At 36.2% G+C, this 18838-nt stretch overlaps 1 protein-coding gene across 1 annotated transcript; it reads left to right on the top strand.

Moving 5' to 3' along the window:
• Nucleotides 1-28: 28 nt before the first annotated feature.
• Nucleotides 29-18719, top strand: LOC115444255 (xenotropic and polytropic retrovirus receptor 1). The gene is made up of 11 exons (XM_030169957.2): nt 29-397; nt 2374-2527; nt 3263-3498; nt 8785-9046; nt 14579-14949; nt 15600-15747; nt 16178-16372; nt 16797-16969; nt 17349-17479; nt 17782-17937; nt 18489-18719. The coding sequence occupies exons 1-11, from the start codon at nt 329-331 to the stop codon at nt 18604-18606; spliced, it is 2013 nt and encodes a 670-aa protein (XP_030025817.1). The 5' UTR covers nt 29-328; the 3' UTR covers nt 18607-18719.
• The last annotated feature ends 119 nt before the right edge of the window (nt 18720-18838 follow it).

The following is an 18838-nucleotide window of genomic DNA, read 5'->3' as shown; positions in this document are numbered from 1 at the left end:
TATCGACAAGGAGTACATCACCAGCGTCATTTAAATGTCAAACATCACTACAGACCAGCCTGTCAAAATCAGTTTTGTAAAATTTTCTTTTTTATCACAAAATATTAAAAGAAGAAATAAAATATGAGAACAAATTACAAAACTGTATATAAATTGTAGCGTAACACCATAAGCATTCCAGTGTTTGTTTAATCGTATTATGTCCATTATATTGAGGTCACCGTTATCTCGTTTATCGTAAAGCAAACTGTGTATCAAACTAGTTGTTTTATTGTGCATTATTTTAAAGTGATCGTTGTGATAAAGACGTGTGTCTGGCGGGTAGAAAATGAAGTTCGCGGAACATTTGAGTGCCCACATAACGCCCGAGTGGCGGAAACAGTACATAAACTATGAAGTACGTACCTTGTATTAGTCACAAACAAGTCTTATTTAATAACGTACCTACTCTCTGATTTATGATGTCTCGTGACTCTCGCTGTGGTCTTATTTACGATTATTGTATGACTGAATTATAGCCTTATCCATGACCACATTACATCATTTTGTGTAATTGGTCAATTCATACATTATTATATTATTTCAGTTAAAATTATTTCGTTAGAAGTAATTTTCGGTGTTTTTTTTAAGACAAAGTAATTAAGCAATTTAGCAATAATTGCTCATGTATGTTTTAACAACAATATTACCCCTACTTGATGTATATTCAATTGCCCCTATCATAAATTGCATGTTAATTTAAAATTTGGTTAAAGGTTAGGTACCAAATTAAATTATTAAAGCTGTGTGTACATTGTGTACATCTCAAAATGACTATAAAATGTGATATCCATTTATGATATTTAACTATTAAACAAAAGGATATAATCTTAAAATAGATGTGTTTCATAATAACAATTATTCAATGATGAAACAAAGAGGTTTTCAGTTTTAATTCCTGCCAGCAATATGTTTATAATATGAATTTATACATTTTAATTTTTATAGTGCAGCTAAAACAAAAAACTTATAAGTGACTGTATTCCATGGATCTATATTATTTATAGCTTAATAATTCATATTGATCATAACAAAACCTGTTGCGGAGTATCACAGAGCCTTTTGTATGATTATAAAATATTTTATATAAATATGTATTAAACATGAACTTTTTAACTTATATTGTAATGTGAAACAATATTTACAGTTTTATTAAAATTTGAAGTTATATCTTGAACATACAAATACTTAGAATATCTAAATATGAGCTGTATTGCTGAACTTTTCACACCTTACCAGGAAACTATGTGAAGACTTCTAAATTAACACATTTTCAATGGTAACATATCTATTGGTGTATTATAATATGATTTTATTGAGTTTCTAGCATGATTGATTACATTTGGTTTATTTTGTAAATATTATAAGAATGACTTTATGAACTATGAATTAATAGTATGAATGGCAAAGTCCTATTATTCATTATAATTAGCAGTAAATTTTTTATAAAATAAGCCTCTAGTACACAAACAATGTAGCTTTTTATTACTAAAAGAAAAGGGGACCGGCCTATGCTTGATTTTGTACATTATTCTATATGTAATGTTTAATAATACGAAAAAGAAGCACTCCTGCGAAAACTGCATAACAATTGGTTAAAAAATGAGCGAGTAATTCATATTTAAAATATTGTAACGTGCAGAAGTGGGCACGATGTGAGGATATCGCTTCATCTCTTTTTTTCGCACGCGTCGTAATTCCCGATGACGTCACATGTGGATATTTCGTCTTTTCTGTTTCTTGTTAGTTACCCCTTCCACCGAAATTCAAAGACTTATAACTTGTTGATTTTTTACCGGATTTTAATAATTCCTTCTGTGTTATAATTTAAATTATGTAAATGTTTGATAATAGTAAGGAACAAAAATGAGTCCGGTACCCTATTCTCATGATGACAGCAGTCCAGTATAGCATGTTTATTCAGAATATAAATATTTTTCTATACATAATGATAGTATAGATCAATTATTTTAATCCAAGTAATAACATAAAGTATTAACTAATTGCCACACATTCATAACATAAAGTTACTAAAGTAGCATACTATGCTTGTAGTAGCATATATTTTATATCCGCCCGGATAGTGACCACCATACACAATGTGTTAAAACCTACCAAGGTGGCCCATGTAAGTGTGTCACATAGCGGTATTAACCAGTGTATATCCGGTTCCAACAGGCCAGCATAATTGTATCGACTGCCAATGCGTAATCATCTCTCGTCAGTCCATATTTGATGGGACTCCACTACATTTATCATCAAAAACAGTGGAATCAACTGCTGTATCTGTATACAAAAAAAACACAATAAATTATTCCATTCGTTTGATTGTAGGAAATGAAAGCGATGCTATACACAGCCGTAGAGGAGGCGCCGTCTGCGGAAAATGTGGAGCCCGAGGTTCTTTCCCGTCACTTTGCTAACTTTGATGAAACATTCTTCCATTACTGTGATCAAGAGTTGAAAAAGATTAATACATTTTATTCAGGTATAGTTATTTTTAATACTTATTAGTTAATTTGAAAATTATGTAGTAAGTAATTTCTTATTTCAAAATTACTTTCATAATTTTTTTGTCATTATACGGTATATGCAACATACGTAGTTGATAAATATTAAAATGTTATTATTTTAAGCTCAGAGACACATGAAATTACATTATACATATCTTTAATTATTACTGCTTTGGTCCACAAATATATAAAGCAAGAAAGTCATTACCTAAAATGTTTAGAGTAAAGTCTTTCAATATCCAGAAATGGTACAAAAACATAAAATGTTTTAAATATTAATATAGGAAATATAAATTTATAACTCTGCATTCCTTATCATGTAAGAATGACTAACAATTTTTCCTTGAAAGTCTATATCTTGCAATAGCAATCAATCATTTCTTTATAACAAACAAGTTCAGGGCTTCCAAAATGATAGAGGTATTCCGACTATTTATGAACATTCCTAACGCCAGAAAACAATTATCTTTGAATGAGGGAGATAAAGGCTTCCAAGTATTGTTGACCTTTAAAAGGCGTATATTCTGGGGTACCATTATCGAAGCTACGCAAAATCGCAGTTTACAGTTTAGTAAGAAAAAAAAAATAAGTTTGGTACACCTTATTTCTGGGCGAATTAGTGAAGTATTTTAATTAGTTATCTTCATAAAATTGCAGTAGTCAACACACATAACGAAATTATATGACTGTAATAATAAAATTATTTACAGAAAAACTTGCTGAAGCGACGCGTAAATTCGCCACGTTGCAGAGCGAGTTGAAGTCGCATTTCGACACTATAAAGCCGAAAAGCAGTGGTGACAGTAAAAAGGCGCCACTGCCGCGACGGAAAGTACAGGAATTGAAGCTGGCCTTTAGCGAATTCTACCTTAGTTTAATTCTACTGCAAAACTATCAGAACCTAAACTATACAGGCTTTAGGAAAATATTGAAGAAACACGATAAGGTGAGATTTATTGATTCATTGTAAGATAAGATTGTTATTGTTAGCGATTGCGCTTGCATATTTTATCTGTACCTATCTAATGAATAGACGTTGTGGTTTATCGTTAATATGTTTGAAATATATTGCCACCTGTTCGAAAAATGTGGGGAATGCGACAACCATTACAAGAGTACCAACATGACTAAACGCTGGATACTTTCTTACTTAAATAATAATAATAATAATAATAAATCAGTTTATTGTCTTATTACACAAGTGATAACATACATATTCTTTCACTTATACTATAATAAAGACAAAAGGATGCGGCTCAGCTTGTGCTGACCGGGACAGTGGTTCCGAGCAGCGCTGGTTTTCAGCCTCTCCTAACTTCCTAGGATGTTATGCGGAAAGTGTATAGCGTTGGCCTTCCAAGTGACAAATAACATTTTATGTTTAAGTAAATTAAACTATGTGAAAAAAAAAAAAACAATATCAAATGACTAAAAATTAAATAAAAAGCAATAATGACTTTTATAAGAACGGATCTCTAGTTTATATGTGTGTGTGTGTGTGTGTGCGTGTGTGTGTGTGTGTGTGAGTATGTGTGTGTTAGTGTATGAATTTATTTGTGCATAACTAATTGTATAATATGGGTTATTCATTAAAATAGTCACATAGGCGAGAAAATTGCCAGTAAGGGTGAGTCAAGTTTTCTGCTGCAAGCTGTCTTTTAAGTAAAGCATTTTTGTACCTCATTTTAAATGTCAGTAAACTTATCTTTTTTCTTAAAGGAGGGGGGAGGTCGTTCCAAATTCTTGCTGCAGTGAACTTGAAACACGTTCTGTACCGTGTGGAGCTGTGCACTGGAGTGACAAGAGAGTTATTACTAGCCGACCGAAGATTCCTATGAGTTATATCTTTTACCCAAGAGAGTTTTTCGAATAAATATTCTGGTTTTTTATACCAAATTACTCTTTGGACTGTGCAAGCGTAATGTAATTCCCTTCTTGCAGACATGTTGAGAATTTTTTTCTTATTCAAATATGGTGTGATGAATTCTCTCCGAGGTATATTATAACAAAATCGTATACAGGCATTTTGTACTCTTTGGATAATTCTTTCTGTTTTGGAGTTTAACCTGGGCCCGAACACCGTACTGCAATAATTAAATTGAGACAGAACTAGTGACTCGGTTAGAAGAATCCGAAGGTTTTCGTTAATGTATGGTCTAATTTTGTATAGAGCTTTTAATTTAAAAAAGGCGTTTCTAATTTTACTGTTTATATGATCTACATATTTTTGTTCCCCATCTATAATAAGACCCAGATTACGTGCAGATTTTACATGTTCAAGCACTGTGTCGTTAATTTTTACCTGCTCTCCACAATTAAGCGTATGTTTTATTTGATGTTTTGTTCCTAGCACTAGCATTTGAGATTTTGTCGGATTTAATAACAGGGAGTTTTTTTTGGACCAGTTGTAAATATTCGTCAAGTCATTATTTATTTTCTTGATAGCTGCTTCAGTGTCTTTACTAGGGAACGAGTAGTATAGTTGTGTATCGTCAGCGTATAAATGATATTTACAGGACTCTATGCATTTTGGTAAATCGGCTGTGAAGATACTAAACAGAATTGGACTTAATAATGAACCCTGGGGTACCCCTCTTTGTAATTGTTTAATTGCAGAATATTTTTTATCTCCGCCTTTGCTATCTGTAACAACGAACTGTTCCCGTCCCGTGAGAAAAGTCCGAAACCATCTGCAGGTATTAAGTGAAAACCCATAGCTTGCCAGTTTGGCTAACAAAAGTTCGGGATGTAAACAGTCAAAAGCGCGCGAGTAGTCAAGGAGCACCATAATACTACTCAGTCCCTTATCTTTAAAGCCTAAGAGTCCGTGCAAATTACTCCGTACACTATATAATAACGCATCCCAATAGTTAGCATTTAAATGGAAAGTTGATAGTAGGATATATTTATTACTAGCTTTTGCTCGCGACTTCGCCCGCGTGAAGGAGTTTTCTGGGATAGTAGCCTATAACCTTCCCAGGGTCTTATACTATCTCCATAACAAATTTTGGTTTCTTATACCACGTCTTATGTCACGTTCCCGTTCCCGTGGGAACGGGATAAAAAGTATCCTATGTCCGTCTCCTGGTTCTAAGCTACCTCTCCACCAATTTTCAGCCAAATCGGTTCATCCGTTCTTGTGTTATAAATAGTGTAACTAACACCACTTTCTTTTATATATATAGATACTAGCTTTTGCCCGCGGCTCCGCCCGCGTTATAAAGTTTTTCAGGCTAAAGTTTTCCGTTATAAAAGTAGTAGTTTCCCGGGAGCCTATGTTCTTCCCAGGGTCTCAAACTGTTCCATACCAAATTTCATCTTAATACGTTGGGTAGTTTTTGAGTTTAACACGTTCAGGCAGACAGATGCAGCGGGGGACTTTGTTTTATCTCTCTAATATATAAAACTAGCTTTTACTCGCGGCTCCGCCCGCGTTATAAAGTTTTTCAGGCTAAAGTTTTCCGTTATAAAAATAGTAGTTTCCCGGGAGCCTATGTTCTTCCCAGGGTCTCAAACTGTCTCCATACCAAATTTCATCTTAATACGTTAGGTAGTTTTTGAGTTTAACACGTTAAGGCAGACAGATGCAGCGGGGGACTTTGGTTATATTATTTAGAACTTTTTAAGTGAAACAATCCCGTCATACATCATTGTTGCATAACTTTAACCGTTTACGCAGCGCAGGCAACGGAAGCTCTCAAAACTCATAATTTTCCCCGTTTTTGCAACATGTTTCATTACTGCTCCGCTCCTATTGGTTATAGCATGATGATATATAGCCTATAGCACTCCAGGAACAAAGGGCTATCCAACACAAAAAGAATTTTTCAGTTTGGACCGGTAGTTCCTGAGATTAGCGCGTTCAAACAAACAAACAAACAAACAAACAAACTCTTCAGCTTTATATAATAGTATAGAGTATAGATTCTCGTGTCACAATGTTTGTCTCCGTACTCCTCCGAAACGGCTTTACCGATTTTAACCAAATTTTGCATGCATATTCAGTAGGTCTGAGAATCGGCTAACATCTATTTTTCATACCCCTAAGTGTTAAGGGTTGTCCACCCTTAACATTTTTTTTTTACAAAAAATAGGGGTTGGTGATAGAAGGGTATAAATTTAGGGTTGAATGTATTTTTTAATGCGACATAATAAAAAAAATAAAAATTTGTATAGAATTATAAAAAAAATGTTAAGGGTGGACAACCCTTAACACTTAGGGGTATGAAAAATAGATGTTAGCCGATTCTCAGACCTACTGAATATGCATGCAAAATTTGGTTAAAATCGGTAAAGCCGTTTCGGAGGAGTACGGAGACAAACATTGTGACACGAGAATTTTATATATTAGATTTATGCATTAAAACCTTCCATAACGACCCATTTATGTGTCGCATTTCGGAATCAATTTATGGATATCTGGTTTTAAGGCGGCCGGCATAACTGTGTCGACTGACGAGGGACAATCGTCACCCACCACTCAACATTCTATCTGAATGCCATTCCGCTTACCATCGGGTGCAGTAGGTTACTTAGCCGTGTACGTACAAAAAAGCTATGTAAGTTTCTTTAACATGTTTCTTGAATTCAAATCCACAACCCAAACTGATCGTTGTGCCACACTTAAAGTTGAAATAGCAACATGATAGAAAAGTTTTATTAACCACTGCGTAATAAAATCATATCGTGTTATCTTTCTTTAATCTTTGACAAATTCTTTCCGAAATAATTTATAACATTGACACAACGTTTTCGCTTTAGACTGGTTAACCGCGGTGAGATAACATTGCCGATATAGCAACACATGCGGTCAAGACCAAAATATTAATAATAATATTAATTAGTTAAATTACTTTGTAATATGTACGTACATTTGGTTTTATCTTCGGTTTTATTTATATGCTGGTGGTAGGATATGTTTTATATCCGCCTCGATAGCGACCACCGTATACAAGGTGTTAAAACGGCCATAGTGACCTACGTAAGTGTGTCGCGTTCCGGGATCAGCCGGTGTATATCAGGTTCTAACAGGCCGGCATAATTGTGTCGATTGCCTAGGGGTAATCATCTCTCGTTAGTCAACATTCATTGGACCCGACTCCACTTACCATCAGGTACAGTGGGGTCATACTCCCGTGCCCGTATACAAAAATATGGGGCTAACTCTACCTTAGTATCGTTCTCTGTCTACCCCACGTTTGTCATCGGATGCCATAATCGCCGAAACCGGGAGTAAATAACCGATATCGCTAGATAGGTAGATCATGATTTTGTCACCCGCATTGCTATGGAGGGAAGTGGACAATTAATATTTCCAACTCTTCCCTATCTTTCTATTTGATTAATTTTGTTTCGGGATAATGAGATATTAGTTTTCCCTGAGAGTCGCCGAGCTTCTCTGCTCGGTGTCATAAAATGCGTGCCACTGCTGATCCTGGCTTACTGGAGTTGTATTGGTGGATGTGAGGGCGGAAAGTCTCGATCGTTAGATAGGCCCGGGATCTTTTAATATGTCACTTTGAAATCAGTCCATCCTAACGTTGGAGGGTTACAACGACAGTCGACAAAAACTGAAATGCTCTATAGTGTAGAAACATCCTGTGAGAAGACTAGTTCAGTTTCACGACCGGCGCGACCGCTCACTTGACATGAATACCTTCGAGAATCTCTGCTAAAACATGTTCGCTGAACTCACATAAAGTTTTTTTCTTATTTGGAAATCGAACCCAAGATCAACTCTTTCATATCTCGTTTACTCGTGTCACTGGTGCAAAAAGGCGTCTTATAATTATTTATGACGGTCCGCGGCCAACGAAAATTCAGATTTTGTATTTCACACCGGAAATTCAATTGCTTATTGTTTGTTTAAACCATTTTGTTTGTCCACAACTTGTGTGGTCTGTTTGCGTTGTCTGGCCTTGTCTTGGGTCTTGTGATAGGCTTAAATTGTCATACTCGGAGTACAAGATGATGAACACTTCATGTATAACATTGACTAAAATGTTACAAGTTTACCCAGTAGGGTAAATACCTACATTCTACCACCAAGAGCAGTTTGCTCTGTTGTATTCCAATTTGAAATCATTTGAACATTCACGCCAGGATATCGATCTTGGTGAAGCGCTTTACAGAGCTTGGAAATTCAGTTTTAGGAGGCACTGCTTTAGATCAGGAACAGGCGTAGCGACCTGATGGTGTCAACCAGCATAAAAACCCATGAATTTATTTTCAGTTATTAAACGTAAGCAACGGTGCACAATGGCGTGCCGTACACGTAGAAACGTCGCATTTCTACACAAACAAAGACATAGACAGGTTGATAAGCGATACGGAGGCGACAGTGACCAACGACCTGGAGGGCGGCGACCGGCAGAAGGCGATGAAGAAGCTGCGCGTGCCGCCGCTCGGGGAACAGCAGAGTCCGTGGACCACGTTCAAAGTGGGCCTGTTCTCCGGCTCGTTCATAGTGTTGTTCATCACTGTTGTGTTGTCCGGTAAGTGTTTCAACTCAATTATAGGGTGGGTAATGGTAATAGAATTTCTTGTTTTTCTCTGCTAGAAACTGCTTTCCGAACTGGTGTTAGAGTAAAAAATTCACTGAAATTTTATTGTGTTTAACATTTAACAGATTAAAATGAATTAAGTTACATTAATGTATTGATTAAGTCTAGTGATAAAAATTAAACTAATATCTACCAACTTTTCAAACAATTTTGGGACCACTTTATTCTGTACTCCTAGCTAAATTAAACGAGTAGATGTGATGAATCATACATAGTTATAGTTTTCAGGTAACCAAACCACATAGACATGTTTCATTCCTTGATACTCACTTCCGTAGATATTTACTTAAATATGACGAAACTAGCGAAACTATAGCGAACTTTCCGTCGTCAGCAAACCACTCATTTTCCCATATCGCTAGTGTACACTGGTTTACATGAAAACATTACCTGCATTATGATTCTAACCCCCAATACGGTATCATTCATCGCAACGACATCAACAAAATTAGATGTTAATACTAGTGAACATAAAATAGCTGGATAACCGAGCTCCTTCAACGATACCAATTATTTTACCTCTTGATAATATGCTATAGTTAAGTCGAGTTTTTATGATTCTCGAATATCCCGCGTTGTTAACGATATTAAAATTAATGCCGGTTTTTAAAAGTTTGTATCTTACGATTGGTTGCGACTGACAATTAAAAAATATTTATTTGTGTAGAAAAAGTTTAATTCGTGTTGAAACGAAACTATAATTTTGAGTCATTAAAAATATACTAAATATTCTATCAAACGAAGGGTTTTATTATTTGCATCTTATTATGCATTGTAATAGTTACGAAACAAATCCATAAAACATAATATTAAATCAAAATCTTATACCTTCTTTTTTTTTCATCATTTGTAAGAATATGATCGAAACAGGGTCAGTGGGTGAAGTAGGCTCTCCGCAAACCCTATACCGTCTATTTGAAACCGACGTAGTAGGGATGCCTAACATAGGAACTATTATACAGACTTTATACATCTATATATACTATATAGATGTATAAAGGATGGCCTTTATACATCTATACGTATTATAAAACAAAGTTCCCTTTTCTGTCTATCTGTATGTTATCGATTTTCTTAAAATCTACTGAACGGATTTTTATGAAATTGGATATTAAGACCCTGGGAAGGTTATAGGTTACCTTCTATCCTGGCAAAATATATAGCTGGACTTTTATCCCGAAAAACTCCGTCACGCGGACGAAGTCGCGAGCAAAAGCTAGTACTTAATGAATATAGGATAGTCAAAAGGAATGGCAAGTCTATACTTAAAATGCCGATTCGGATGAAGAAGATTAGCCTATTGCTGCACTAAGTTTAATTTGTAGTTTTACAACAAACGTGATAAACTAAATTGCGCCAATTCAAATTAGATTGGTGTATGGGCAAACAGAAGAACCATGTTTTCATTTATGGAACACTGTAAAAGATGATTAGTTGAAACGCCTGTTAAAAATGTTCAAAAATAAAGTTGGAAATGTTTGGCCATCGTTTTTAAACTAGGAGCTTGATCGCTTTACTATTGTAGATTATATATAGTGTTACATAAAATTGAGCTATTTTGTGCCTGTGTAATACTTTTGTCACTTTGTGTGTATGGAGTAATTGTGTACACCCGTGGAGGTCGATTTTTGTAGATCTGAATTATAATGATACCAACTACTGTACAACAAATCACACAATAAAGATTTGATTTATTTTGATAGTCAATTATGACCGCTCTGTCATACAACCAGAGCATGATACGAGATTTTAATCTCGAGTCACAAATTAACGCGTGTTAACAATAACATTGACGCAAATAGACCTTCGTAAATATATTTAACCACGCAGACGTGATGTGATACTCTTCTACAAAATCATCACAGTACCGTAACTAGCGTCTTCCGCTAATGTCACATAAATAATTTTACCAAAATTAACATGTTGTTAGCACTTTAAATTGTTGTTAATATAATTGTATATAATGGAATGTAATGTGTAAATTGTATTATGCGTTTTTGCTTGTCATCGTATTATTAAATTGAACGAGAATTTAGACCCCTACTCCAAAGTCTAAATTATCTGCTAAATAGAAAATTGTATTTACGATGTTGGTAACTGATGTTATTGTTAATTTTAGAAACATCTTACCAAGTATAAGTTATGGCCGTCGTCTATATTTCTTATGCGCCATAAAAATATGGCCACTTTTCTTTTTAAAAAGTCTAGCTCTTCTTTTGCCTCCCCTCACTTTATATTTTTTATCTAGTTCCTGTCTCTTTCTATATTCCAGGCTTTTTTGTATACGGGCAAGTCTAGTTGGGTGTGGACCGGACTGCCAAGACGAATGTCCGCAGATTCAAATCCCAAAGGCACACACCTCTGACTTATGTAAAAAAAAATATGTGTGTATTCTTTGTGATTTATCGCTTGCTCTAACGGTGAAGGAAAACATCGTGAGGAAACCTGCATACCCGAGAAGTTCTCTATAGGAATTTCGAGGGTGTGTGAAGTCTACCAATCCGCACTAGGATAGCGTGGTGGACTAAGGCCTAATCCCTCTCAGTAGTAGAGGAGGCCTATGCCCAACAGTGGGGACAGTATAAAATACAGGGCTGATTATGGCAAAATGACTCGACTGCACCTGATGGTAAGTGGAGTGGGGCCCAATAGAATGTCGGCTCATAAGAAATAATTACCCCTCGGCAGTCGACACTATTATGTCGGCCTATTGGAATCGAATATACACAGGCTGATCCCGAAACGCGACACATTTACGTGGGCCACTATGGCGGGTTTTAACACCTTGTGTACAGTGAGCGCTATCCTGGCGGATATGAAATATGTCCCCCAAACGCTTGAAACCCAATTTAGCCGATCGATAAAATCGCCATATCTGTTTGAACAAATTTCCTTTACCTCTTAAGGCAAGACTGCATTAATTTGCATGACGTTTCTTAATACAATAATTACGTTTTAAACAATTCTTATCTTACCTAAATCGAATCGGTGTGGTTATGACGCGTATACCATAAATTGGTGTGCATTACTCGATCAGCGATAAGCAACACTAGGCGAAGTACCTTTGCTTTCTCAGTGTCGTTTATAAATATAGGCGGTAGGATTAACTGATATAATGTTTGCATCATTTAGCTTACGGTATATGAGTTATAATGGTTATAGTTCATCGTTAAAGTTTAGTGTACACGAGTTTGTTTTACGGCGGATAAAAGTGTTACAGAATTTTGTTTTATGGTACTAGACTATGATATCACATTGGTATTGAAATTCCTGTATGCTAGAAGGATATTATATTGAAAAATATAGAGATAGCACAGGTTTTTTTTTCAACATATAACTACAACTACTACATACAGACATACTACAACTGCGCCTACGCGCGATGCCGTCTAGATATAGTATCTAATGGAAACAGAGGGCTATCAAGCCATTACACACAATCATGCCGGCCTACTAAGATGCTTCTTCAGGCTACGGCGGAAAGACCCAGGATTATAGGAAAGAGGGACACGCGCCAAGCAAACTATTCCAAAGCCTAATGGTACAGCAAATAAAAGGGTTTGCGAACCTATAGTTCTATAAAAATAATTTGTGCAGATAGCCAATTAGAAATCATTGTTAAATAAGTACAATTGACTTTTGCCACTAACACTAGTTACATTAGAAAAGTGTGAGGAATAGAATCTTAAACATATGTAAAATTACCAATAAAATTATCAAGTCGTAACAGTGTTTCCGCCAAAATTTATTTTGCGTACTTATAGATAACTTATTATGACGCATAAATCGTGAATAATATTTCAGTGTTTACGTATAATGGTCTCATTAACGTGTAAAATAAGGTAAAACAATATAGTATAATTTGTTATATACTATTACAGTCATGACTGCCTCGGTGGCGTAGTTGTATTGCATGTCCGGTACAATAGCGCTCTGAGGTCCTGGGTTCGAATCCCGGGTCGGGCAAAGTGATATTTAGGTTTTTCTGCTCAGTATCAGCCCGGAGTCTGGAATTTGTGCTCGATATGGCGATAGGCTCGCCCCCTATCACATCATGGGACGGAACATACTTGGCGAAAAGTGGGTGCCCTAGTTGCGCCTCTGCATACCCCTTCGGGGATAAATGCGTGATGTTATGTATGTATGTATTACAGTCATACAAAAAAAAAACAATTATAAAATTTTCCGATCCTCTAAATACCGTCGGCAAAAGATACGCATTTTCAAGTCATAGTAAAGCTAACTGGTTTTAACATTTTCCTTAACTTCAATGTGGTCAGATCTATTTTGATTCCGTAAACATAATACGTTCGACTAAATACTGTAAACCCTTGATTTATTCTGCACTAGGTTTTGATTGTGGCTCCGTTCTCCTAAAAGAACTTCACCGCTGTAAATTCCCAAGGTGTTCCTTTCCGGTGAAATATTAGCCTATACGGAGATTAGATGTACAATTAATAAGTTAATTTTTCGAACGAAATAAAAATGGAAAAAAAGTTATTTTAATCTAACATGTCCTAAGGCCGCTTATACTAAACGAAGAGAATTTGTCGGAGCGGCAAAATACAGTTTACACACATCATATACGCACTAAATTAAAACACTGAAACCATGAGTTTTGTGGAAAATACTTGTTCATAGGTGATTTTTGGCACAATATCAGCAGAGGTAAAGACAAATATATGGTTTCATTTATGAACGCAATATAATTTTAATCCTAGCTATGGACTATCTGAGTGCCAAATATCATCGAAATCGGCCCAGCAATTTTTGCGTTTACTTGAAACAATTTTAATAAACTTTTCCATTTATAATATTAGTAAGAGCTAGATTACAGCCGCAAACACCATATAGGTCGCTAAAGCATGTTCAAATATTGATATAAATTGTATGGTGTGCATCCAAGGGTATACATACGTAGATGCATCGTAAATAATGGACTCGATATCTTGTTTATTTAAGTACGAGAGTGCAGGGGATATAAGGCGTTATGCACACAGACCACGATGGTGGCAAAATAGAATATCGTGTAAACATTGCTTGGTTTTCAAACATTAATAGATAAGGCTATAAATAATAATTACTAGCTACTTTATCAAGATTGTTTATTGAGATGTCCAGTCTTTTACAACTATATATAAAAGTTGTGAGAAGTTAGATGCTAGCCTGATTAAATTCATTGCGAATCCACTTGTAAACAGTATCAAATCATCTTCGTCCAGCACTCGAAATTATTTATCATTGTAGGACACTAACAGCGCGTTACCCCGAGCCTATAATTACACTGGCTAAATTGTGATTAAAAAACGAACTCACCACCATCTGGTATTTACTCGGCTCCTGTCATCCTTTAGTACAAGAACTGAAACATTACTCATGACTAACTTCAGAGTCCAGATCCGCTAATTTAAATTACTCGTAGTTAAAGAGACTACAAATTTGACAAAGCCCGTTTTGTTCCAGCACTGTTCCACGAGGGCGGCACGGAGAACATCAAAACAGCCTTCAGATTATATCGAGGACCATTCCTGTTAGTCCAATTTATATTTTTAATAGGCATCAATGTGTACGGATGGCGTTCGTCAGGAGTGAACCACGTGTTAATATTCGAATTAGATCCAAGGAATCATCTATCAGAACAACATTTGATGGAGTTGGCGGCAATTTTCGGCGTCGTTTGGGCACTTAGTATATTAAGTTTTATATACAGTGCAAGTTTGAGTATACCGCCGTTCGTGAACCCGCTAGCCCTGGTGATAATAATGCTGGTGTTTCTCGTCAATCCGTTCAAAGTGTTCCGACACGAGGCGAGATTCTGGTTCTTGAGGATATGTGTAAGTTTGTTTTTAATGTTAAACTTACGTAGGTTTATTATTACTTGAACATTGAATCTAGTAGATCAAATTATTGTCTCCTTAGTCGAAGATTGGAGCATTATTGCATAGTCCCATCAGATTATCTAATCTTTTTCTCAATTGCTGTGAAAGTTGAGATAAGTTGCGAAAACCCGCTGGCAGTTATTACGACCTTGGTTGCATTGGTCAATACAGCTACCTAGATTTAATAAACAAATGAATAAGCAATTTCGAAAAGGACAAATCTCATAAATATAAAATATCTAGAAATGTATATATAATAACAAATAACAACAAACGTCTGTAATTTTTATTGCTAATTGAACCCCAACTGTAATCCAACAATATTTTATTTTACACTACTTTAGATTTTTTTTTTCCATTTGCTAAACTTTGTACGTTTTCAAACATGTACCCTTGGGGGACGGGACGGGACTACGTATAAAATAGCGGAACTTCGACAACAATATGAGAGACACGAACTAGACCTTTTTTTTGTGTAAATATATAAAAAAACTCATTTGAGATCCATTAGAAAAAAAAAAACATGTGGCCTTTTCGAAATTGCATATTCAAATGTTATTAAAGTATTAAAACAAATAATAATATGTGTTATGTTTGTTCCCCAGGGGCGCATCATGGCGGCGCCGTTCGTGCCGGTGCTGTTCGCTGATTTCTGGCTCGCGGACCAGTGGAACTCGTTCGCGGCCGCCTTCCTCGACTTCCATTATTTGATAGCGTTCTACGTGGCGGGCGCTGATTGGTTCAATGTTAACAGTGGGTATAATGTACTTTTTTTCTACAACCTGTATGTAATTGAGGATTTTCGACTAAAATTTATAAGTATGATAGCGCATTTTTGCACAAAAACGCTAAATGTATTAGTAAATCATTGGCCTGTGTAGCAGTGTGATTAATCACAAGGATAACCAATTATCGTCCCTAGTCTGTCTAGCCCCAAAACGCTTCCAAAATAAACACAAAATTAGATGTTTTCTATCAAAAAAATTATTACAACTATTTTATTTTATCTTTATATAGTATTTATAAGTTCCCATTGATTTATTATGTTTTCTATGTTTTACTTTTATTTTTAAAGTATTGTTGTTTTTTCTTTTTTTTTAATTACTTACCCTCCAGAATGTGCCTACCCTAAACAAAGATATGGTTGGTGTAACTTATTAAATAAAAAATAATCGATCCGCAGACGCGTTCGAATCAACCCAGTGGTTCATAATAACCCGCGCGGTTGTGAACATAGTGCCCGCGTGGACGCGTTTCTGGCAGTGCCTGCGCCGGTACCGCGACAGCCGCGAGGCGTTCCCGCATCTCGTCAACGCCGGCAAGTACTCCACCACGTTCTTCGTTGTGCTGTTCTCGACGCTGCGGACTATATACAGAGGTGAGTTTCATTAAAATCAACAGCAATAGAAACAGCGACACGACGTCTTCTGAATATAGACCTCCAACAAATTTAACATCATAACTGATTCAGTATATAATATTATGTTCATGTCATTAGCATACTGTGCAGTTACATATGTTTGAGCTTATATCCGTCCCTTGATGTGATAGAAAACGAGCCTATCGCCATATTGGACCCAAATACCTGATAACTCATATGTTTCAGTCACAAAAATATATGTTGCCATATCTGAGGAATGTAGGCCATCATGGTTCATATCTCAAATGTATTTCTGTTAAACTATCGGGGCGATATTGTTTTAATTTAATAGTTTATATTTATATATAAAAGTCTCAATTATAAAACACCCTGTATTCTTGATCTTCTGCGCGATAACTGAACAGCCTGTATTTACCAACAGATCGATATACCGACTCGTACGACAACCCGTTCCTGTACGCGTGGTTCGCGTGCCAGCTTGTTTCCTCGTTGTACACGTACACGTGGGACGTGAAGATGGATTGGGGCCTGTTCAGTTGTGGACCAGGCGCCGAGAACAAGTTCCTTAGGGAGGAGATCGTTTATAGTCCAGGGGTAAGTTGCGTTGGTATGTGCATCAATGTAACAGTAATAGTTGAATCGAGTATATTTTTTCTATGGATTTTTAATCCAAGAATATGAAAGAATTAGAATTTGTTTAGTTTTTAATTATTCTGTTAGACAACATGGTTAAAAATGTTGATAGCCTTCATTCATTGTTCTCAGTTTTTGTCGACTTGGATAAAAAGTAACCAGAGTTATTATTTTCAACAATGCTCAAGCGTACTGTTTACTTCAAAATTCTATTCCGTTGCTATATTGTAAAGTAAGGCGTCACGTTTACCATCGGGCAATTAACTTATAATTCATTGTTATAAAATACTTATCATATTTTTATGAAACAAATAAAAAGCATATGTTTGTTTACTTGCAGTTTTACTATTTCGCGATAGTGGAGGACTTCGTGCTGCGGTTCATATGGACGGTGTCGTTCGTTCTCACCGAACATGACTACGTCAGCTCCGAGACCATGGTCTCCATACTGGCGCCGCTTGAAGTCATCAGGTGGGTATTATTATTTATGGAATCAATAATCGTCTAGGTTCGAAAGACGATTATGTTTCATGGCCTGGTTATTTATTAAGGCGATTTTGAGTCGAATGTTTCAAACTAAGTTGCATGTTTCATACAAAAAATATTTAGGATTTTTACGACCCATTTATTACGACGCTAAAGCAATTCATTAGCTTCCTTGCGGGTCACGTCCGTGTTATAAGAAATCCTTCCACTCAATCTTAATATACAGTATTCTTATACTATCATTCCTTACTTAAATCAGTCATGAAGTATACTGAAATTGTTTGCAGACGTTTCATCTGGAACTTCTTCCGCCTGGAGAACGAGCACCTCAACAACTGCGGCAAGTTCCGAGCCGTGCGCGACATCTCCGTGGCGCCGCTCGACTCCTCCGACCAGGCCGACATCATACGCATGATGGACCACCCGGACGGCGTCGTTAACAGGTGCGTATGGAACCTTATGTGGAGGGGATAAGGTGTATTACAACTTTATTAAGGTGCTGAGGTCTTCATTGGTCCAGTAGTTGATCTGTAAATTGTAAGGTTTTACCTAGTTCAGAAACAAATAAAATTCGTGGTCTATCGATTTTCTAATCGAAGAACAAAAGAGTTGCCCAGGGTAAGGATTTGTGTGAGGATGGGATTCCCCCTTAATATTTCATGGAATGGCTAAACTATATATTATGGTTCGCTAGTACCACTTGGGGATCAGTGGAACGGTTATTTTGGTTTCACTAATCTTACAGCGCAATGTCGACATTCGGGCGTAATTACATCATCCGAGCGAGCATTGGACAGTGCCTAACCCAATTATACCCTACACCGACTTACCTATCAAAACTGGTGGTGGCCTTCGGGGCATACGGGACGACCCCGGGGCAATACGTTATGGCCCTAGTTGGGCTTATGTATTGCTTTGGGGTTCAACTTTATTATATATCTCCAAACTCTATAAGTTATAAAAACAAACTATTAAAAGAGATCAATTGTTACAGATCAACTAAAAAGAAGAATACGAAAAAGACAAAAGAGAGCGATAGAAGACCTCTGCTGAAGAAGGAATCTATCCAAGACCTGCAGCTAGAGCTGGACCTGTCCTCCAAGATGTTATAACCAACTGTGATACACTTAGTACTTATATTTGTAGCAAATGTTATACATAAGTATTATTCGAATTATATTTATAGTAAAATATCTTTTTAGTAAATATTCGTTTTGTTTTCGAATACCCCAAGAAAGAAATACTTTATTTATGGACACGGTACACGTGAGAAACAAAGTGCTTAAAATATATTACATGTCCAAACTATGATAACTGAGTGACAATCTCAGCAGAATTCGTGTT

This window comes from Manduca sexta, chromosome 18 (genome assembly GCF_014839805.1).
Source record: "Manduca sexta isolate Smith_Timp_Sample1 chromosome 18, JHU_Msex_v1.0, whole genome shotgun sequence".
Lineage (NCBI taxonomy): Eukaryota > Metazoa > Arthropoda > Insecta > Lepidoptera > Sphingidae > Manduca > Manduca sexta.
The sequence above is the reverse complement of the archived record's forward strand: the minus strand, read 5'-3'. Positions and strand labels throughout refer to the sequence as shown.